Consider the following 24645-nt stretch of genomic DNA (forward strand, 5'->3'; position numbering starts at 1 on the left):
TCTTAAAACATCAGGGAGAAGAATATATTCTATCTAAATTTATAATAATTAAGTAATTTTAATTTGATAAATATGTAACTTGATACCTGATTATGTACTAGTAGGAATACTAACGAGGAAAGAGGATTGCACATGGTGACAACAGTCTCTCAGCTGGGTATAAAAAGGACAATGTCGCAAGGAGATGGTCAAACTCAGGAACTTATTCATCTGGAAACTCACCCAGAACTTCCAACCTCTGACACCATGGTCAACTCCTGCTGTGGCTCCTCCGTCTGCTCTGACCAGGGCTGTGGCCAAGACCTCTGCCAGGAGACCTGCTGCAGTCCCAGCTGCTGCCAGACCACTTGCTACAGGACCACCTGCTGCTGCCCCAGTGCTGCCAGTCAATGGGCTGCCAGTCCACCTGCTACAGGCACAATTGCTGCATTTCTAGCTGCTGCTGCCCCAGCTGCTGCCAGACCACCTGCTGCCGTACCATCTGTTGTTGCCCCAGCTGCTATGGATCCTCTTGTTGCTGAGTTCCCCATTCTATACCTACACCCTCCCCATCAACATTCTCCTCACTAAATCAGGAGCTTCTTTCTTCCAGGGCACTAGGGCACAGAGTTCTGGCTGAGCCAGTCCCAATGACTGTGTGTCTAATCTCTGAATTCCTTCCCACACTGGCCCTAAGGCTCCTGGGCACAATGATTACTCACTGTCTCTCTCTCTAAGTGTCCAGTAAGAGTCCCAGATTGCTGTCCTCCTCCCTGGCATCCAGATATCACCTTCCACTACTCAAAAAGAAGGAAACTATTCGTCAGGCTTATGTGAGCACGGATAGTTATCCAAATTCTCAGATTTTATTGTTGACACTTTCTCAGCTTTTTCTGTTAGGGTGATGTTTCTATGTCTGTTTTTTTCTGTTTGATTATGCATTTCTGTTTCTAAGTACACAAATAAAATTGACTTACTATTCATTCCTTCTTATGTGTTCATAACTAGATGATGAATAATTGCTTTTACACACCATTGCAGACAAGAATTTAGACCCGGGTCACAACATAACAATAGTCTTTCCAAACCAAAACACCTCAGCACAAAAAAAACTCGTCTCACTGATCCTCCAGTGAAGCAGTCAAGCTCTATTCTTTCTAGACACCCTGGCTTGAAGAGAACAGCCAACAGGTGGACAATAGCTGTGGAAAGTTCTGGGAAGAGTTATTCTCCGTTCATGTACAAAATGAAGACTTCATTCCCATTTTAGTGTTTCTATTTTTAGGCAATAAAAGCTACAGAGGAACATTCATGTCTCCTGCTCCATAGTGGTGCTCTGTGACACTTCAACATCCCCCAAAGTATCTATCACTTGGGGGCAGAAAACGTGTTTGCCTTCTATTACTCTCGATAATGATTTTTCTGCTGGGCTCACTTTTTTCCACAGGGTATCTTCCCTCATAAAGAGATCACCCAATCTCTAGGACATCACACTTCACAAAGGCCACGGTGACCTCACTTTTAGATTGTTGTTTTTCTCAGTGTAGTACATTTGGGGGATTGGCTATATGCATAGACTTGACATACTGGTGCCTCTTTTTCAAAGCAACATTGAATCATAGCTCAAATAAATTACTGTACCTACTCTGACTGGCTCTTTTGGATAGAATAGTAGTTTTCCAAATGAGCTGCTTAGAGTTTCACAGAAGTACCTCAAAAGCTGCTGGACTGTGGCTGAGAGCTGGGCCTCCTCCCTTCAACTTGAGCGCCTCTGTTTTATCTGACTTTTATAAAGCGAGTTTCTGGATGAGGGAGAATTTTTAAAAAGTTAAAAAAAAAAGCTTACAAATCATTAAGTTAAAATAAGAAATTCACACCAGTATGAATATTGTGAATAAAACAGTAAGAAGGCAGTGTAAGTGGGGGAAAAAAGTAGACGAGAAATCTTATGTTTGAAATACTAGTACAAAAAGAACATCAAAGTGGCAAAAATCCACAATTCTTCCCTGGTCTATGGGTTTTTCATTGAGTTCTACTGAAGTAAGGATTAAAACTCATTGCAATCTGATATTCCTGATACTGCTTCTCTACACGAACCAGAAATACTTGCGGGTACTTATTTAAAATGCAAATCCCTGGGCTCTGCTCAAGATTCCTAAATCAGAATTTTTAGGGGCCAGTTTAGAGATTTAGAATTATTATCAAGTTCCCAAAGTAATTTTTATGTACACTATGTAAAAGAACCTCTGTAAATTCTAGCTCTACAAAATCACTTACCGTTCCATGAACATGCCATGATCTCCCACGCTTCTGTGCCTGTGTATGTGTCACTCTGGTTGGGGCTCCCTCTTCAGCCCTGTCCCCTTCTTGTTCTTCAAGGTCTATGTATAACAGCACTTTTATGCATCTTTTCCGGACATCTGGTTGCTCCTCCTACTCCATGGGAGTTCATAGCAGTTCTCTATACAGGATTTTTCATTGTACTGTAGCTGTTTGTTCATCCATCTTTCCCCGTTTCTACACTGAATTTCTCAAGGATAGGGACTATATTATCCATTCAATGAACACTTATACAGAGCAAGCTCTTGTTCATGTTGTGAGCATAGGGGATTATAAAGAAGACCCACTGGTATCTTTTCTTAGGGAGCTCAGGAATAGTGATGAGAAAGCAATATGAAACACATAAGGAGCACGCTCTCAGATATGAGAAGAAGCTCACCTACGGTAAGGGTGGTTTGGGAGGAGAACACCCCTAGAGGAGGTGACAACACCTAAATCTTAAATAGCAAGTAATATGAAGCTTCATGCGTAGTGCCTGGAACAGAAGTTCTTGACCACCGTTTGTTGAATAGATGAGTGAGTGATAAGCTACAGTACTCCAGTTTTACCATTCTTTCAAAATTCATCAAAGACCTTTCAGGAAGAACATTTCTCACCAACAAAAAGCTTGTCTGCATACATGGGCCTGATATTGTGATCCCAATCGTGAGTCACTCAGGCCTCTTTTAGGCCCCAATCCAATCCCTCCATGACCCTGTGCCACATTCTGAGCATTGAAGACTGTGGGATTACTGACTCACTTTGGCTCTCAGGAAAGTGACTCTGAAGACATTACATGTTTCTGGAAGTACTATTTGTTGGGACAATAATCCATTACTCAGCTGACGGATTTCCTGAACCTTCAGAAAAGGATTAGGACAAGGGTCTGAATGTTTTCTACACCCTCTAAATCCCCACCTATGACATTTATGGAATAAAATCTCATTGATTTGAACACAGTTCATTTGGGACATGTGTGGACTAATTTGCTCTGGCCTACACCCAAGTGAAATTTGGTATATTCCATAAAATAACTGTTTACAAGGTAAAATGAGAAGGTAAATATAATTATGGAAGATATATTTAACTCAATGTGGATTAACTTTGCATTAATTACAAGTGAATCATCTCTTTCTGAACTTAAACCTTGAAACTCATTGTTCAGAAGCATTCCTTAGCCATGATTCCTAATTTTGTTTTAAATGTATTAAAAAGAGACTAAAAGGTATTATTTTTCAAAGTTCCTAGCCAACCAAATTAGCCTAGCCTGCCTTCCTGTTTTTTCACACTAGAGAAATTTCATTATACTGTTTCTGTGGAGAAATTTGGTATTTTGTTATAAATTTAAAAGATTTCTTACATTATTAAAATGCTTACTCAAGTTCCAAAAACTTTTATTAAGTATCTGCTGTGTACCAAAGACTTTGCTACATGCTGGAGATTCAAAGAGGAATAACATGGATGCAGCCCCAGAGGTGAGGATGCACCGAGCTTTGCGGGTGTATCAAGAGAATAACACCAAATAATTGCTTGAAAGAGTAAGAGAAGGTGTAATAGAAAGTGGCTCTGAGCTAGGATTTTGCTCAATAGAAAATAAGGAGTAGGTTTTCCAAGGAGTTGGACAGAATTGCAAAGAACAGGGTCTGGAACATGTATAGCACAGAGCTTAGGGTGATAAGGGAGGTGGAAGAGTGGCTGGAGATGGGCTTGGGAAGGTAGATTGTGAGAAGGTTGTTATGCCTTGTTAAAGAGTTTGGGCTACATCCTGAGGGCTCCAGGGAGTTCGCACAAGCAGAAGCCTTTCTTCTTAAGGCTCTGCCCCAAACCTGGCCGTGGCACACAAAATCTGGCAAAACAGACATAAGGAGGAACACAGTTCACAAGATGTGTTTCTTGGCTAAGCCAACTCTTCTGTTTGTTTTAAAATTTGATTCTATTTAATACTGAAAAGATTCTCCAATAATCCCAACATTAAAAAATAATATAAAAAGTAAAATCCCCCTGATGACTTTCCTCCCATCGCTTTTTCCTATAAAAACATATCAGTGTGTAAATACATTTTACTTTCTTCTCTACAAAAATGGGTCCATGTGGTACATTTATTCAATGAATACTTACTGAGTATCTATACTATACTATACCTTGCACTATTTGAGTGACTAAGCATAAGACACTGAACAAGAGATCATATTCTAGAAGGATGATATTGATAATAAGCATAAGAATGAATTAGCTAATTTAAAATAAAGATAAGTGCTAGGAAGACAATTAAAACACAAAAAGTACAATGTGATGGAAGAGCCTGGAAGGTTCTTGAGATTGGGAGGTCAGGAGCGGCTTCTCTGAAGAGAACATTTGAGTCAAGACTTGAGTGATGCTGAGAAGCCCCAGGTCATGTGCTAGAGGCCAAGTCTCTCAGGCCCAGGAAATATCAAGTGCTAAAACCCTATAGTGGGAACAACCTTGGCATGTGCTCAGGACAGGAAAGCCACCAGTGTGGCTGGAACACAGTGAATGAGGGGGAGGCTTGCAAGGGATGAGCCTGGAGAGGTGAGTGAGGACCACTTTAGGGACAGCATCAAAGTTCAAGATAAGATTTCAAAATTGTTTTTAACAATTTTAACAACTTAAAACTTATTTTATGTTTAAAATAAGCATTGAAGGGTTCTAAGGGCAAGATGTTTTGACTTATGCTCTAAAAACATAACTGTGGCTGTTGTATGGAGAATGGATTGCAGACAGGCAAGGAAGAAGTAGGGAGAATAGTTAAGAGATGATTAATTTATTACAAGTAAGATAAGACAGTTGTTTGGACAAAAGTAGTAACAACAGAGATGGAGAAAAGTGAATTTATTGGGCAGTGTTTTGGAGACACAGTGGACAGAACTTATTGATGGCCTAGGCATGGACAGTGAGAAAAAAGGAGGGTGAGAGAGAAGATTTAATCATGGGCCATCTAGAATTTTTGTGTTAACAGTTAAAACTATCATAGTGCCAATCTGAGGGCAGAAGGAGACTAAGAGTTCTGTTTTGGCCGTGTCAAGCTGGAGATGCATATTAGTTACTGGAATGAAGAGGTCAAGGAGGAAGTCTACAGATATGTCAGGGATAAAGGTATAAACATGGTATTCTTGGGGGTGGGTGAAATCACACAAGGAGAGAGAATAGGTAAATAAAAGAAAAAAAGAAAGAGGGTAAAGGATGGAACCAGGGAGTCTCCTAACATTTAGAGGCCAAGGCAGGAGAAGCTGCAGCAAAGGAGGATAAGAGAGGACAGCCCTTAGAATCATTAAGTGGCATTGAATCACAGTTTTGCCTTTAAAAGGTTAATAAATATTGCAACTCACTTTCCAAAAAGGTGACACCAATTTACACTACCATGATACACTTATAAATCTGGTTTCTATGCATCCTCACCCCACATGTGTCTGTCAGTTTGTCATACTGTGGGGGCTTGTGTGTTGCTGTGATGCTGGAAGCTATGCCACCGGTATTCAGATACCAGCAGGGTCACCCATGGAGAACAGGTTTCAGCTGAGCTTCCAGATTAAGACAGAAGAGGAAGAAGGACCTGGCAGTCTACTTCTGAAAAGCATTAGCCAGTGAAAACCTTATCAATAGCAGTGGAACATTGTCTGATATAGTGCTGGAAGATGAGCCCCCCAGGTTGGAAGTCACTCAAAAGATGACTGGGGAAGAGCTGCCTCCTCAAAGTAGAGTCGACCTTAATGACATGGATGGAGTAAAGCTTTTGGGACCTTCATCTGCTGATGTGGGATGACTCAAAATGGGAAGAAACAGCTGCAAACATCCATTAATAATTGGAACCTGGAATGTACGAAGTACGAGTCTAGGAAAATTGGAAATTGTCAAAAATGAAATGGAACGCATAAACATCGATACCCTAGGCATTAGTGAGCTGAAATGGACTGGTGTTGGTCATTTTGAATCGGATAATCATATAGTCTACTACGCTGGGAATGACAACTCGAAGAGGAATGGTGTTGCATTCATCTTCAAAAAGAACGTTTCAAGATCTATCCTGAAGTACAATGCTGTCAGTCATAGGATAATACCCACATGCCTATAAGGAAGACCAGTTAATACGACTATTATTCAAATTTACACACCAACCACTAGGGCCAAAGATGAAGAAACAGAAGATTTTTATCAGTTGCTGCAGTCTGAAATTGATCAAACATGCAATCAAGATGCATTGATATTCACTGGTGATTGGAATGCAAAAGTTGGAAACAAAGAAGAAGGATCAGTAGTTGGAAAATATGGCCTTGGTGATAGGAACAATGCCGGAGATCGAATGATAGAATTTTGCAAGACCAAAGGCTTCTTCATTGCGAATACCTTCTTTCACCAACATAAACGGTGACTATACACACAAAAAAAAAAAAAAAAAAAAATTTTTTTTTTTTTTATACACATGGATCTTGCCAGATGGAACACACAGAAATCAAATTGACTACATCTGTGGAAAGAGACAATGCAAAAGCTCAATATCATCAGTCAAAACAAGGCCAGGGGCCTACTGTGGAACAGACCATCAACTGCTCACATGCAAGTTCAAGCTGAAACAGAAGAAAATCAGAGCAAGTCCACAAGAGCCAAAATATGACCTTGAGTATATCCCACCTGAATTTAGAGATGATCTCAAGAATAAATTTGATGAATTGAACACTAGTGACCAAAGACCAGACAAATTGTGGAATGACATCAAGGACATCATCCATAAAGAAAGCAAGAGGTCACTGAAAAGACAGGAAAGAAAGAAAAGACCAAGATGGATGTCAGAGGAGACTCTGAAACTTGCTCTTGAGCGTCAAGCAGCTAAAGCAAAAGGAAGAATTCATGAAGTAAAAGAACTGAACAGAAGATTTCAAAGGGTGGCTCGAGAAGACAAAGTAAGTATTATAATGACATGTGCAAAGAGCTGGAGATGGAAAACCAAAAGGGAAGAACACGCTCGGTGTTTCTCAAGCTGAAAGAATTGAAGAAAAAATTCAAGCCTCGAGTTGCAATAGTGAAGGATTCCATGGGGAAAATATTAAATGATGCAGGAAGCATCAAAAGAAGATGGAAGGAATACACAGAGTCTTTATACCAAAAAGAATTAGTTGATATTCAACCATTTCAAGAGGTGGCATATGATCAGGAACCGATGGTACTGAAGGAAGAAGTCCAAGCTGCTCTGAAGGCATTGGCAAAAAATAAGGCTCCAGGAATTGATGGAATATCAATTGAGATGTTTCAACAAACAGATGCAGCGCTGGAGGTGCTCACTCGTCTATGCCAAGAAATAATGGAAGACAGCTTCCTGGCCAACTGACTGGAAGAGATCCATATTTATGCCCATTTCCAAGAAAGGTGATCCAACCGAATGTGGAAATTATAGAACAATATCGTTAATATCACACCCAAGTAAAATTTTGCTGAAGATCATTCAAAAGCGGCCACAGCAGTGTATCATCAGGGAACTGCCAGAAATTCAGGCCGGTTTCAGAAGAGGACATGGAACCAGGGATATCATTGCTGATGTCAGATGGATCCTAGCTGAAAGCAGAGAATACCAGAAGGATGTTTACCTGTGTTTTATTGATTATGCAAAGGCATATGACTGTGTGGATCGTAACAAACTACGGATAACACTGCGAAGAATGGGAATTCCAGAACACTTAATTGTACTCTTGAGGAACCTTTACATAGATCAAGAGGCAGTTGTTTGGACGGAACAAGGAGATACTGGTTGGTTTAAAGTCAGGAAAGGTGTGAGTCGGGGTTGTATTCTTTCACCATACCTATTTAATCTGTATGCTGAACAAATAATACGAGAAGCTGGACTGTATGAAGAAGAACGGGGCATCAGGATTGGAGGAAGACTCGTTAACAACCTGTGTTATGCAGATGACACAACCTTGCTTGCTGAAAGTGAAGAGGACTTGAAGCACTTACTAATGAAGATCAAAGACCACAGCCTTCAGTATGGAGTACACCTCAACATGAAAACAAAAACCCTCACAACTGGACCAATGAGCAACATCATGATAAACGGAGAAAAGATTGAAGTTGTGAAGGATTTCATTTTACTTGGATCCACAATCAACAGCCATGGAAGCAGCAGTCAAGAAATCAAAAGACGCATTGCATTGGGTAAATCTGCTGCAAAGGACCTCTTCAAAGTGTTGAAGAGCAAAGATGTCACCCTCAAGACTAAGGTGCGCCTGACCCAAGCCATGGCATTTTCAATCACATCATATGAATGTGAAAGCTGGACAATGAATAAGGAAGACTGAAGAAGAGTTGACGCCTTTGAATTGTGGTGTTGGCGAAGAATATTGAATAGACCATGGACTGCCAAAAGAACAAACAAATCTGTCTTGGAAGAAGTGCGGAATGCTCCTTAGAGGCAAGGATGGCAAGACTGCGTCTTAATACTTTGGACATGTTGTCAGGAGGGATGAGTCCCTGGAGAAGGACATCATGCTTGACAGAGTACGGGGTCAGTGGAAAAGAGGAAGACCCTCAACGAGGTGGATTGACACAGTGGCTGCAACAATGAGGTCAAGCATAACAACGATTGTAAGGATGGTGCAGGACCGGGCAGTGTTTCTTTCTGCTGTGCATAGGGTCACTATGAGTTGGAACCAACTCAACGGCACCTAACAACAACAACAATGCATCCTCACCAGCCTTGATTATGATCAATCGTAATAATTTTTTTTTTGTCGTTTGGTAAAAGAAGATAGTATTCTATTGTTTTGAGTTGCATTTTCTTAATTACAAGTTAATTTAAGCATTTTTTCTTATGTCTATTAGCTATTTGCTTCTATTATCTCCTATTTAGCCCACCATTTACCCTCAACCTGCTCCATTCCTGCCAGTTTCACCGGTGTCCTCTGTTTCAATCTTTAAGCTCACCTCCAACTTTGGCACCTCATTCGGGGGGTCTGAAACTGTAGCTCTGCACCAGAAGGATCTCAAGAACTATAAAGAATAGAGAGAGGAAGTGTAGGTTCCTCCCCAGACCTCCTGAGTCAGACTCTCTGGAGGTGTATTGAGAACCACAGTATTAATGCTGTGTCTCCTGCCTAGAGCTCTGTGGCTTCCCCTACCAGTTCGTAGCAGGCCCCTTGCCCCCTGAGGAGGCATTGATTTCCTGTCTACTAAGCAGTTTAAAGGCAGTTTTATCTGTAGAACACTTTCTCAAGAAATGTACCAGTGGACACCCTTGGGTTTGTATATCAGCATACCAGGGCAAGACGAGATTCAAAATACTTAACAACCAGTAAGTCAAGGTAACTGTCTTAGTTATCTAGTGCTGCTATAAAAGAAATACTACAAGTGGATGGCTTTAACAAAGAGAAATTTATTCTCTCACAGTCTAGTAGGCTAGAAGTCTGAATATAGGACACCAGCTCTGGGGGAAGGCTTTCTCTCTCTGTTGGCTCTGGGGAAGTTCCTTGTCATTAATCTTCCCTTGCTCTAGGAGACTCTCTGTACAGGAACCCCAGATCCAAAGGACACTCTATGCTCCTGGGCTGCTCTCTTGGTGGTATGAGGTCCCCATGTCTCTCTGCTGGCTTCTGGCTTTTATATCTCAAAAGAGATTGACTTAAGATACAACCTAATATTGTAGACTGAGTCCTGCCTCATTAACATAACTCTCTAATCCTGCCTCATTAGCATCATAGGGGCAGGGTTTACAAAATATGGGAACATCAGATGACAAAATAGTGGACAATCACACAACACTGGGAATTATGGCCTAGCCAAGCTGACAGACATTTTGGGGGGAACACAACCAATCCATGACATTCCACCCTTTGGCCCCCAAAAATTCATGTTCTTGCTACATGTAAAACATATTCACTCCATCATATCAGCAAAAGTCTTAATTCAACTCCAAATCCAAAATCCAAAAATTCTTCTTCATCTGTGAAATCTAGAATATAAGTTATCACTTCCAAAGCACAATGGTGGAACAGGCACAAGGTAGATACTTCCATTACATGGGAGAAATTGGAGGGAAACAGGGGATAACAGCCACCAAGCAAGTCAGTAGAACACATTACATTAGCTCTCCAGTCTTGAAAATAATCCTTTGTTCTCTGAGACCATTTAGACAATGGACCTGCCCTCCAGATTATAGGTATTGGCCATACTCTCCAGACTCTGGGTGGAGACCCCTCAGTCCTGGGCTTCAGCTCTGCCTTCCAGGCTCACTGGAACAGCAACTCTGCTCCCCTGGCTTTGGGCGGCCCCATTCTCCTAGTCCATCTGAGTGGTGACTCTATCCTTTGAGACTGAGGCAGCTCTGTTTCCCGTGCTCCTTGTCTGTTCAACTTATGCTTCCCGGTTTCTTGGCCTCTCAGCCCCTTGGACCTCATCGCCTGTGTCTGCCTTGTTCAGCCAAGTGTTCCAAAGCTCTTTAACTCCACTGATAAGTGCCCGGAGGCACCCCACTCCTGGTACCAAATGTCATAGGCTGGGTTCTCTAGATAAGCAAAACCAGTAAAGCATATAAATATATATATGGAGAGATTCATATCAAGAGAATGGCTCATGTGGTTGTAGAGGCTGGAATGTCTCAAGTCCATGGGTCAGGATAGAGGCGCCTCCTGAGTCACGTAGCTGCAGGGGCTGGTGAATGAAAGATCAGCAGGTCAAAGAGTGGGGCTTTTGCTCAGAGCCTGTGAAGATCGATGAATCCCAAGACCAGCAGGCAAGACCACAGGTAAGCTGTTAGCTCAAGTCCTAAGAACTGGAGGTCAGACAAACAGGAGTGAGCTGCAGGATCCAGAGCAAGCAAAAGCCCATGAGTCTTGCCAGAATGTCCACTTATACTCAATGCAGCCCACATGCCCAAGGAAACACCCTTTCAACTGACTGGCTACTCACAGCAGATCCCATCATGAAGGTGGTCACATTACATCAAATCTCATCATGGAAGTGATCATAACACCACACAACTGCCAAACCACTGAGAATCATGGCCCAACCAAGTTGACACACACGCTTAACCATCATAGTCACCAACTAATCAGAATGGACATCAGGCTTAGCCCTAGAGCAGGATCCTAGAGCCCTCCTCGCAGTTCTTAGCTTTAACTCATTCGTGCTGGATCACAGGGATGCAGCATGGGGAAAAAGGACACTCAGAGAGCTCAGGGCAGCGGCTGTTTACCAACAGAACTTCAATATCTTAACACTCAGTACAACTAAACTGGCTGAACATTAGCCTGGCCTGAGAACCACCCCCAACTCTCAGCCCTAGAGGTTCACAGTGGAGATCTCTAAGTAGGGTAGTGGCATGAAAAAATTTCCTTTAATTTTTTTTTTCTGCTTACAAAAGATAAACAAATCATCATAGAAAAAGCAGGAAAAAAAGTGTTAAGGAAATTAAGTTTCCATAATCGCATCAACCAGAGATAATTACTACTAATAGTTCCAGCCATTGCATTAATATTTTCTACACATTTTTAGATAATTGAGGTTATATTGTATATTTATTTTTATATAAATATAAATATTTTCAGTATCATAAACAAAATTTTCAATTTCAGTGGTGATCCCTCAAAGTCTATTTCATTCCACATAATCTACCAATATTTTCAAGTCAAGAAAAGGGAAGAAAACAAGGTCCAGGTGTCCTGGGGGTTCTTCTATCTTGGTCCACTGACCATTATTATTTACAGCTGACCACCCTGATATGCCTTTACCCTGCCTCCTGATGCTAAGATGCCATTATTCTGAGATTTCCTTATATCTGCATTGGACTTTCTTTTTACTATAAGGAATGCTCCAAAAATCACGGACATGGTATTGCCCACGCATGGGGAAGAGTGACACCTGGACTACTCCATGTCACGGTTCACACGACAACTGCTCTGTGTAAGAAGCTACAGTGTCTGTAAACATAGATGATGCCCACAAGGAAGAAATGACAGGAGACAATTCAGTAGGAAAGAGTAGATGGAGTGAGAGTCAACACATCCATCTTAGAATATTTAACCAGCATCCGAGCCAAGAGGATGCACACAGAAGAAGATACACAATATTCGATTCAGGAAGAGCCAATGGGATTAATCCTAACACATCAGGCAAAGGAAACAATGTTTTGTATTCATCTTGGGAAACATAGTTGCCTAATTTGATAATTGCTTAATTATTAGAATAAACAATAACAAGAAAAGAGCTCCCTCAGAAGGGGACATGGGGCAAGGAGACTTCTAGATTCAAGAACTTTACTCTCTTGGAAACACACCCAGTACCTCTACCCTCTGACACCATCGTCAACTCCTGTTGTGGTTCCTTCTGCTCTGACCAGGGCTGTGGTCAAGACCTCTGCCAGGAGACCTGCTGCCACCCCAGCTGCTGACAGACCATCTGCTGCAGGCCCATCTGTTGTGTGTCCAGCTACTGCAGGCCCCAGAACTGCCAATCCGTGTTTTGCCAGCCCACTTGTTGCAGGCTCAGCTGCTGTGTATCCAGCTGCTGTAGGCCTCAATACTGCCAGTCTGTGTGTTGCCAGCCCACTTGCTGTGTGTCCAGTTGCTGCTGCCCCAGTTGCTGTGGTTGCAGGTGTCGCTTGCCCCTCTTGTTGCAAGACCACTTGCTATTGAATGACCTGCTACTGTCCCAGTTGTTGTGGTGGTTCTTGCTGTTGAGCGTCCTGCCCTAGATCCATGAACTATCCATCAGTTTCCTTGCTCCCATCCTCAGTCCAGGCAGACAGTGTCTATGCAACAAAACAGCTGGCACTTCTTGATGCCATAAACTTATAAATAGGACCACCAAACTGATTTGGAAATGTCTGGTCTTTATATTATTGCCTCCTTTAGTCTCTTTTGTAGAAACATCTTATTATTAGTGACTCAGACTTTACAGTGAGATATTGTAACAATTTATTTTAGAATTCCCAACTCTGATTCAAAATATGAGTCTTCAAATATTCCCTTTCTGTATTTTTCTTTGTAATAATATTTTTCTCATGTGGAACTGCTTGAAGTTCCCCAACAAAGCCTTTTAGCATTCAAAGGCACTAAAGTTTCTCATCTCTCATCATTTGTTGTCATTGAAATATTCTACCTATATCCTTTTTTTTTTTTTTTTTTTTGCACAACGTAGGAGCACATTATCTCAGGGGACTTTACAATAGAAAAATTAAATTGGAACTCATTAATGAGATTTTATCAAGACCAGAATTTAGTCTGACAGCAGCAATAAGAAAAGGTTTAAAGGATTTTAGATCTAAAATGTACAACATGAGAGCTACAGATTGCAGCTCCCACCAAAAAAAAAAAAAAAAAAAAATCCTTTATATACTATCTATAATCTATGAATTGTTTCAAAACCAATTTGATGGAGGCACCATAGTACAGCGAAAAGCCCATGGACTTTGGAGTTGGACAGGGTTGGATCCGAATTCTGGCTCTCCTGCATGCCAACTGTGATCCTGGACACATTACTTTAAACTGTTGACCTTGAATTGCTTTTCACTAAGGGATCACAATACCCACCTATTAAGGTTGTCATAAAGATTCAGCGAGATAAAGGTGCATTGCAGACAAATAAAAGCCTGCTCCCTTTCATCTTCAATTAGCCTCTTTTGTATTATTATTATTTTCTTTTACTTTTTATTTTGCAAGTTTAGATTCAAAGGAAGTTGCAAAAAAACTACAGGGACGTCCCATGTGCTCTTGACCCAGTTTTTAACTAACGGTAATATCTTCCATAACTATAAAACCAAACCCATGGCTGTCGAGCCGATTCCGACTCATACTGACCCTATAAAAAAGAGTTATTAATATCTTCCGTAACTATAAAACCAAACCCATGGCTGTCGAGCCGATTCCGACTCATACTGACCCTATAAAAAAGAGTTAAAACTGCTTCATAGGGTTTCCAAGCCTGTAAACTTTGTGAAAGGAGACTGCCACATCTTTCTCCAGCGAGAGCAGGTGGTGGGTCCAAACCGTGGATGTTTTGGTTAGCAGCTGAGTGCTTAACCAGAGACTGTATCAAAACCCAGAGATGGACACTGGTACAGTCCAGTGCTTCTGCAGATTTTACCAGTTTTGCACACACTCATTTATGTGTGTGTGCGTCTGTGTGTGTGTGTGTAGAGTTCTCAGGGACAGATCACCCAATAAACAAGGTAAGCACGGGCTTACTTAGCTACTAAGCTATAGTGAACAATTTCAAAGATGTGGTGAAAAACACGTGAAACTTCACTTCAGATTAATAAGTAAGCACAAGTAAACCTGTGCTTACTTTGCTCACTGGGTACTCCATTCCTGTCAGGGATTGTAAATTTGAAAAGAGGATTTGATTCTGTAGGAAGGTGCTGTGGGGCTGGGAGAGAGACAGATGCCAGCCATAGCTAGAAACAGAATCTTTGATGTGGTGAAAAAAATGCGAAATTGTTCATCTTAAATTAGTAAGTAAGCACAAGTAAGCCCATGCTTACCTTGTTTATTGGGTAACCCAACACTGGTATTTCTATGCAACTGCGTGTGCGTGGATTTATGTAGCCACCACCATAATCAAGGTACAGAACTGTTCCATCTCCATCAAGCTCCCTTGGAGTAAATTTTTATAGCGGCCCCCACCTCATCTCTAACGCTGGCAATCACTAATCTGTTCTCTACCTCAATAATTTTGTTCTTTCACAAATAGTATGTAATTTTTTTTTGTGACAGGCTTTTTTGTCTCAGCAGAATTCCCTTGAGATGCATCCAGATTGTGGCTTGCATCCGTACCGTGCCAAGTAGTATCCCATGGTACGGATGTGCCAAAGTTTGATTGGTTTAACTGTTCATCTGTTAAAAGACATTTGAACTGTTTCAAATTTGGATTTCTAAAAAAAATAAAATTATTGCGGGTTCTTACTTGTGGGCGAACAGTGCCACTTTTCAGCTGTGAGACATGCTGTTTTCTAGTATTCTTAGATTGGGTAAATGCGTCTTTATTTTCTTTATCTCTTGGTTCATTAAGGCTTTTGAAAACTCACATCATAAAACAATCTATGTTCTTCTTGGACAAAAGGTTTCTAATATTTGAGGTTTTACTTGCAAGAGAATCACTTTTCCTCTGGGAACCACAATATCACGTTTCTGATAATCATCAGCTTACATCTCAGTTAAATTCTGAAAAGCAGATACGCATGAAACAGGAAGAATAGTTTGCTAAAAGTGTAAAACACAGGTTGTACTTATGTTTATAGACCCCCTAATTATGCCTAACATTTAGGGGGCTTTGATGGATTTAGCACTACCCTGAGACCATAAACATAGTGAAAAATAATTTTCCAAGAGCTCTATATCACTTTCCAATGTCATTGTGTATCTCAGATAGAATTATCTTTTGGGCATTTATGGATGGGTATTTTATTTTGAATTTATCTTTTTTTTTTTTTTGGCTGAGCTCAAAGGGACATTTGTTGTGTACTATAAAAGTGAATACTCTTAAAAATGCTATTTTACATCACTAAATCTGAGGACTATTATAAGTTCTAAAAGATAAATCTGAACATGATAGGAGGAAGAAAGGAGAATAAGAAGAGTTCAAGTAAAAGGGAATTGAAAAATAGTCATAAATTTATGGATTCCTAAAACCGAAAGTCATGGTAGAGACACTCTAAATCTTTCAGTGCGGTATGCCGTTGAATAATAGCGTACAGAAATAGACTTAAAAGACTATAGGAACTAATTATAAGATGAAAGTGGCAGAGTAAAATCAGGATAAAAACAAAGGATTATTTAAAAAATGGTATAGGACAGCTGCAGCTTGGACTTTCTCCTGTAGTATCATCGGTTATTGGTCATATGTTACCTTCTGAAATGGTTCAACATCAACCAATTTTTTTTTTTTTTGGTACAGTGACTCTGTGTATTCCTTCCATCTTTTTTTGATGCTTTCTGCATTGTTCAATATTTTGCCCATAGAATCCTTTAATACTGCAACTTGAGGCTTGAATTTTTTCTTCTATCTCTCATCTTGAAGAATGCTGAACATGTCCTTTCTTCCATTTTGGTTTTCTAACTCCAGGTCTTTACACATTTCATTATAATACCTTACTTTATCTTCTTGAGCTGCCCTTTGAAATTTTCTGTTCAGCCCTTTTACATCATCATTTCTTCCATTTGCTTTAGCTCTTCTATGTTCAAAAGCAAGATTCAGAGTCTCTTCTGATATCCATTTTGGTCCTTTCTTTCTTTCCTTCTTTTTCAATGATCTTTCACTTTCTTCAGGTAGGATGTCCTTTATACAGTAAAGGCATTGGTGAAAAACAAGGCTGTGGGAATAGATGGAATACCAATGCTTCAACAAACACATGCAACACTGGAAACACTTACTCAACTATGCCAAGAAATTTGGAAGACAGCTTCCTGGTCAACCAACTGGAAGAGATCCATATCTGTGCCCATTCTAAAGAGAGGTGATTCAACAGAATGCTGAAATTATCAAACAGTATCATTAGAATCACATGCAAGCAAAATTTTGCTGAAGGTAATTCAAAAATAGCTATAGTCACACATCAGCAGGAAACTTCCAGAAAGTCAAGTCAGATTCAGAAGAGGATGTGGAACAAAGGATATCATTGATGTTGTTAGATGGATCTTGGCAGAAAGCAGAGAACACGGGAGAGATGTTTACCTGTGTTTTATTGACTATGCAAAGCATTTGGCTATGTGGATCATGACAAAATATGGTTAACATTGTGAAGATTGGGAATTCCAGAACACTTCATTGTGTTCCAGTGTTGTATCCTTTCATTATACTTATTCAATCTGTATACTGAGCAAATAATTGGAGAAGCTGGACTATATGAAGAAGAACAGGGCAGCAGGATTGGAAGAAGACTCATTAACAACGTACGATATGCAGATGACACAATGTTGCTTGGTGAAAGTGAACATAAAGAAAACAAAAATCCTCATAACTGAACCAATGAGTAACATCATGATAAATGGAGAAAAGATTAAAGTTGTCAAAGATTTGATTTTACTTGGCTCCGCAATCAATGCCCATGGAAGCAGCAGTCAAGAAATCAAACGATGTATTGCATTGGGCAAATCTGCTGCAAAAGACCTCTTTAAACTGTTAAAAAGGAAAGAAGTCACTTTGAGGACTAAGGTGCATCTGACCCAAGCTATAGTATTTTCAGTTACCTTATATGCATGCAAAAGATGGACAATGAAAAAAGAAGACTGGCAAAGAATTAATGCATTTGAAATATGGACTTGGTGAAGAATACTGAATATACCATGAGCTGCCAGAAGAACAAACAAATCTGTCTTGGAAAAAGTACAATCAGAATGCTCCTTAGAAGTGAGGGTGGTGAGACTTTGTCTCACTTACTTTGGACACATTATCAAGATAGACCAATCCCTGGAGAAGGACATAATGCTTGGCCAAGTAGACAGTGAGTGAAAAAGAGGAAGACCCTAAGGCAGGTGGGCTGACACAGTAGCTGCAACAATGGGTTCAAACATACCTGCTAATATGACAATGGCACAGGACCTGGCAACACTTCGTTCTGTTATACATTGGGTCACTATGTGTTGGAACTGACCCAATGGCACCTAAGAACAGCACTACATACAGCAGGTAGGTAACTTCTGGAATAAAGAAAGAGGGGAAAGAAGGGAGAGATACTACTTTATTCACTAAACCAAAATAAATTTCAGTTGGATGAAAAACTCACTGTAAAAATGCAACTATTAAAGTACTAGAAATCATGAGAAATGTCTAAACACAATCTTAAACTTATTCTATGCATGACACACACAGAAATTATGTAGGGGGAAGAAGTGTGGAAGATGGACACAATGTTAGGTGTGTGGGTTTCTCCCAAGAAATTTAGATGTATTTACTCCTCCACAATGTCATGCGGTGTCCCGGTGGTGCAGTAGTTAAGGATTTGGCTGCTAACCAAAAGGTTGGCAGTTTGAATCCACCAGTCATTCCTTGGAAACCCTATGGGGCAGCTCTACTCTGTCCTACATGAACGTTGTGAGCTGGAATTGATTTGATGGCAATGGGTTTTGTTTAATGTCACACACCATGCTGCATTAATAACCACTTTTTAGGTCTAAGAGTGGCTCTGACATTTTATGTGTTTAGATTTAATCTCTTCTGAAAGGATGTCTAAAGCATTTGGAGCCATGATTCTGCCATTCAGCACGCTCACTTTCCCCCAACTTTATGGTCTCCAAGTATTTTGATGAACACATTCAATGGAAAGACTCTCAACAAAATTGAGACGCCCAGGATTGAATTTAGAGAGGCCAGTCCAAGTTAGTCTAACACCCGAAGGCCATCTTAAAGTGGAAAATAACACATATTTGAAATAAAATAATACAAAGACAGAATTTTCCAGTAAGCAAGTGTCCTCTTCCTTTCCTTGGTTTCCTCAACCCACAAGAAACACACACACACATACTGGCAGCACAACTCATTTTCTGAAACACTAGTCATTTGTTTGAGCATTTTTACACCATTTAAGCTTTTCCTTCATTCCTATTGTGAAAAAAAAAAAAAAAAAAAAGGTTGATGTCCTTTAATCTAGATGTCTGTTTTCTTTCTCCTTTCTTGAAGGTAAACACCTGGAGGGTGAAATCTGATCAACACTTGAGTAAAGAAGCAGAAGGGCACAGGGCATCTTCAGAGCCCAGCAATTCAACAGAGACAGCAAGACGGTCAGGGATGAGTTAGAGTAAAAGCCAAGGACACTTGGCAGCCTAACTTGGGCTGGCAGGCAAAACTTGGAAGCAGTGGGTATGAGTCAATATGCCCTGTTAAAACCTGAAGGACTGTAAGTCAGAGTCGGAAGGAAAATCAGCCCCACAGAGCAGGGAGTTCAGGGACCTGAACCTTATGGAGAGCTCCTAGCTATCTCTGCAGCCAACTTCCCCCCAAACCAAAAAACCAAACGAAACCCTTTGCCATCGAGTCGATTCCGACTCACAGTGACTCTATAGGAAAGAGTAGAACTGCCCATAGCATTTCCAAGGAGTGCCTGGTGGATTCGAACTGATGACCTTTTGGTTAGCAGCCATAGCACTTAACCGCTACGCCACCAGGGTTTCCACTCTCCACCCCCCACCCCAAGAGGTCCTACAACTGAGTTTTGGAGGTTTGTTTCTGGAGAAAAAGAAACATCAAATGTTATCACTTAGTTTTCCTCCTTTAAACACTTCCCATCAAAAGTCTAGAAAACAGGTCATGATTCACAGTGGGGAGGGGTATGTCCTAAATAATCTTCTGATTCACATGTCAGTGATCCCATTTTACAGGTAATACATTCAAACCTTTGCCCGCCTGACCCACAGTGAATGAGCCATCAGACTAAAACATAATTTTACCCTCCCAGGTCACCAAAAAGAATTGTGGGCCCATAAGAAGCATTGTCACCCAAGTATAGACATGATGTGCTATGCAAAATGAGACTGATATATACAGAGACAGAATGTCATGTGACAGCTCTCTTGGAGGAAGGTAAAGCAAGAAAGACACAGAAGAGGTGAGTGAGGAAAAAGGAAACAGTGTTTTCCACCCAGCTTGAAAAATGTAACCAGGAAAACAAACTTGCCTGATTTGATAATTGCCTATTTATTAAGGTAAACAATAACAAGGAAGAGAGCTGAACTTGACGACTGCAGGCCCTTGGCAGGGTATAAAAGGGGACATGGGGCGAGGAGATTCCCAAACTCAAGAACTTCACTCTCCTGGAAACTCACCCAGAACCTCCACCCTCCGACACCATGGTCAACACCTGTTGTGGCTCCGTCTGCTCTGACCAGGGCTGTGGCCAAGATCTCTGCCAGGAGACTTGCTGCCACCCCAGCTGCTGCCAGACCACCTGCTGCAGGACCACCTGCTGCCGCCCTAGCTGCTGTGTGTCCAGCTGCTACAGGCCACAGTGCTGCCAGTCCGTGTGCTGCCAGCCTACTTGCTGCAGGCCCAATTGTTGCATTTCTAGCTGCTGCCGCCCCAGTTGTTGCATTTCTAGCTGCTGCCGCCCCAGCTGCTGTGTGTCCAGCTGCTGTAGGCCCAGTTGCTGTGTGTCCAGCTGCTGCAGGCCCAGTTGCTGTGTGTCCAGCTGCTGCAGGCCCCAATGCTGCCAATCCATGTGTTGCCAGCCCACTTGTTGCAGGCCCAGCTGCTGTGTGTCCAGCTGCTGCAGGCCCCAGTGCTGCCAGTCCATGTGCTGCCAACGCAGCTGCTGCCACCCCAGCTGCTGCATATCCAGCTGCTGTCGCCCCTCTTGCTTTGGTTCCAGCTGCTGCAGGCCCGCCTGCTGCATCTCCAGCTGCTGCCGCCCAGTCTGCTGCCAGACCACCTGTTGCCGCCCCAGATGTTGCCAGACCACCTGCTGCCATCCAACCTGCTCTAGTGTTTCTTGCTGCTGAGCGCTCTGACCTGCATATTCCTGTTCTTCATCAACCAGTCTTCTTGATGTAGTCCATCTGTGAGCTGAATCATGTGTGGCCATTGTAAAACCTCAGTGCTACTGATTCTTAGACTGGGTTTGGCTTCCAAACACACTGCCCCCCCAAGTTAATTTATCTCTCCCAAATTAACACAAAATTTGAATTTTCTTGAAATCTGCCAACTAACACATTACCCCAATTGCAATATTTGTTCCCTGACAAATTTTCTCCTATCTCTTAAATAAATCGTAACCTTCCAATTATAGAAATAGAAGTGCATGGTGTCTCATTATTTTTCCTCCTTGAATTTTCATCTTTAGCTGTCAATTGTTCTGTTGTTCTTCTCTGCAGGAAGAGTGGACTGTAACAGATAACTTCAGGTGCCCCACCTTTATTTGCTCGGTACTCTCCATTGTCGTACAGAAAGATGCTTTCTTACAGCAAGCACCTGGGACTCTCTGCCTGAGGATTTTCTCTAGACGAAGGAGCAAGCTCTGGGCAGGCAAAGGTAGGAGAGTTAAAGCCTCAGGAACAGTCCTGGACCACTGGATGCAAGTTTGTGGATAAATGCCCTAGCTTCTTCCCCTCCAGAGAGAAAAAAAAACCAAAACCAAACCCACTGCCATTGAGTTGATTCCAACTCATAGCCACCCTACAGAACAGAGTAGAACTGCCCCATAGAGTTTCCAAGGAGCACCTGGTGGATCCGAACTACTGCATCCGGTCTTGGTTAGCAGCCGTAGCACTTAACCACTATGCCACCAGGGTTTCCCCTCCAGAAAGAGAGGTATGTTATATTGATTTTCCAGAACCCCTCAGTGGGAAGGAGTCCCAGCTGCCTACAGGAATAAGCTGCTCATTACCACCAGCTACCAGCCATGTATGTCAGAGTAGAACTGTGCTCCACAGCGTTCTCAGTGGCTGATATTTTGGGGAAGCAGATCTCCAGACCTTTCTTCCAAGACACCTGAGTGGACTTGAATCTCCAACCTTTCAGTTAGCAGCTGAGTGTGTTAAATATTTGTACCACTTATATTTGTACCAGTCTGCTCATTAATTCAGTCTGTATTAGCTTCTTTTCCTCCACTTCCCGGTATCACTTCTCAAGTTTCCAAAAGGCTTCTTGGGATTATCTCCCAAATAAACTATTTGCTCCCAAACTTCTGTTTCTTGGTCTACTCTTGTGAGAACCCAGTCTAAGACATCATCATTGCAAATCTCAGTATCAGCGCCCTTCTAAACATTCTTCACACAGTATGAATGGTTGCCATGTGGGCCATGGTTACCTCTTAATGAGTGTAATGCCAACCAAAATACTATGTCTTTTGAATGTTTTGCTGTTTATACAATTTTTGCACAGTTGTTTTTAGACTAGCAGTTCTCAATGTATTTCTTCATTATATATGAGGGATAATGATAATATATCATTATAAATGAAGGATAGGATACATCTCCATGACTACTGTGGCTCATCATGCTATTAACTCCCATCCTAAAGGAGGCTGTATTTAAGGCAGGTATCACCTTAAACTGTGTGTCTTAAATTGGGTTCACTACAAGCAGAGCCTAAGACGAGGATTCTTATGTAATGATTTGTTAAGACAGTGCTCTCAGGAGAAACCTACAACAAATGGAGGAAAGCAGGATAGGGTAGCAAAAGAAGCTAAGTCAAGACGTGGCTTCAGTTGAATTCTATCTTTAGCTGACCCCATAGGCAGTTCTGGAGTGCGAATGGCACCACATACATGTCCATCCTGGAGGCAAGTTGACTGGGCCTTTGTACTCCCACACTATTATTAGCTGTAGGCCATCCCCAAAGAGGAGGGGCAAAAATCCTTGAGGTGAGGTGGCTCCTGTAGCTGAGGACAATTACCTGGAGAACAGTGCAGGGGAACAATGTGAGTCACTAGCAGTCCATACTCACACCAGCTGGGGAGGGGGCATCTTTCTGGCAAAAGGGGTAGGGATGGGGTATCACACGGTCTACTCCTGTCACTGTTCAGATCCACCTATTTCTCTAATTAAACTCACTCCAACTGGTTTGTCAGCATTTCTAGAGAAACCTGTAAGAGGAGGGTTAGTTCAACAAATACAGCCTATAAAATAAAAATATATAAGCAAATTAATAGGATAAAAATACTGCAAGGGGTTTGGTCTATCAATGCACCTAATTAATACATTTAAGGATGCCATCATAGGGCGGCCAACTCATCTCTGTCTACCTGGGACTTTCCTAATTTTAGCACTGAAAGTTCCATGTTCTGGAACCCTCCCCCCCCCATCCTGGGAAAACAGGGATGGTTGTCACTGTAACGTGAAATTGGTTGGTAATAGTTAAAAGAAAGCCTTGGTAATTCATTTGTACAATTCTAAACGAACTAGTGATACATACATTAGCACTGGTGGTTCTCACAGACATATGCCAAGCTAAAGATACCAGACAGAAAACAAACTGTGCATTTCTGTTTTTTTTTTTTGAGGTTCTAGATCAAACACTAGTCTATTTTGAAGAAAACATTAGAACAGTGGTTGCCTCTATGGTGGTGGGGAGTTTACTGAAGTGATATGTGGGAATTTTCTGGTGTAATGGGAATATTCTTCATCTTGACAGTTGTGGGGATTACATGCATATATCCATTTATCAAAACTCATCAAGTAGTACACTTAGGATTTGTGCATTTCATGTATGCAAATTTTATCTAAGTTACAAAATAAATTCTAAAAGTAAATAAAAAACAGCAACTAGAGGTGTCTATTTAGGAATAAATCTATATACTTCTACCAAATTGTCATCTTGACTAATTGCTTTAAACATAATTCTTTTAAATTATGCTATTACGAGTCTCTTTCCCCCATGTGTCTGTCAGTTTGTCATGCTGTGGGGGCTCGTGTGTTGCTGTGATGCTGGAAGCTATGCCACTGGTATTCAGACACCAGTAGGGCCACCCATGGAGGACAGGTTCCAGCTGAGCTTTCAGACTAAGACAGACTAGGGAGAAGGATCCAGCAGTCCACTCTGAAAAGAATTAGCCAGTGAAAATCTTATGACTAGCAGTGGAACATTGTCAAGTATAGTGCTGGAAGATGAGCCCCCAGGTTGGAAGGCACTCAGGACAACTGGGGAAGGGCTGCCTCCTCAAAGTAGAGTCAACCTTAATGACATAGACGGAGTCAAGATTTTGGGACCTTCATTCGCTGATGTGGCGTGACTCAAAATGAGAAGAAACAGCTGCAAACATCCAGTGATAATCGGAATCTGGAATGTACGAAGTATGAATCTAGAAAAATTGGAAATCGTCAAAGATGAAACGGAATGCACAATCATTGGTATTCTAGGCATCAATGAGCTGAAATGCACTGGTTTTGGCCATTTCAAATCAGATGATCATATGGTCTACTGTGCTGGGAATGACAACTTGAAGAGGAATGATGTACTCATCATCAAAAAGAACTTTTCAAGATCTATCCTGAAATACAACATTGTTGTGATAGGATAATACCCATACACCTACAAGGAAGACCAGTTAATATGACTTATTCAAATTTATGCACCAACCACTAAAGCCACAGATGAAGAAATTGAAGATTTTTACCAGCTTCTGCAGTCTGAAATTGATCGAACATGCAATCAGGATGCATTGATAATTACTGGTGATTAGAATATGAAAGTTGGAAACAAAGAAGAAGGATTGGTAATTGGAAAATATGACCTTGGTGATAGAAAAGATGCCAGAGATTGCATGATAGAATTTTGCAAGACCAACGAATTCTTAATTGCAAATACCTTTTTTCACCAACATAAATGGCAGCTATACATGTGGGCCTCTCCAGATGGAATACACAGGACTCATATTGACTACATCTGTGGAAAAAGATGATGGAAAAGCTAAACAAAAAG

At 41.3% G+C, this 24645-nt stretch overlaps 1 protein-coding gene and 1 pseudogene across 2 annotated transcripts; both read left to right on the forward strand.

Moving 5' to 3' along the window:
* The first annotated feature begins 246 nt into the window (after positions 1 to 246).
* LOC111751744 (keratin-associated protein 4-11-like) lies at positions 247 to 12991 on the forward strand (annotated as a pseudogene).
* A 6830-nt stretch (positions 12992 to 19821) lies between these two features.
* On the forward strand, positions 19822 to 20726 carry LOC100671959 (keratin-associated protein 4-2-like). 2 transcript variants are annotated; one of them, XM_064271096.1, is made up of 3 exons: positions 19822 to 20275; positions 20426 to 20521; positions 20597 to 20726. In XM_064271096.1, the coding sequence occupies exons 1-3, from the start codon at positions 20079 to 20081 to the stop codon at positions 20724 to 20726; spliced, it is 423 nt and encodes a 140-aa protein (XP_064127166.1). In that variant the 5' UTR covers positions 19822 to 20078. The 2 variants fall into 2 exon arrangements, with proteins under 2 accessions (XP_064127166.1, XP_064127165.1); XM_064271095.1 differs by having other exon boundaries at positions 19822 to 20521; positions 20567 to 20726.
* Positions 20727 to 24645: the final 3919 nt, after the last annotated feature.

This window comes from Loxodonta africana, chromosome 18 (assembly GCF_030014295.1).
Source record: "Loxodonta africana isolate mLoxAfr1 chromosome 18, mLoxAfr1.hap2, whole genome shotgun sequence".
NCBI classification, from domain to species: Eukaryota; Metazoa; Chordata; class Mammalia; order Proboscidea; family Elephantidae; genus Loxodonta; species Loxodonta africana.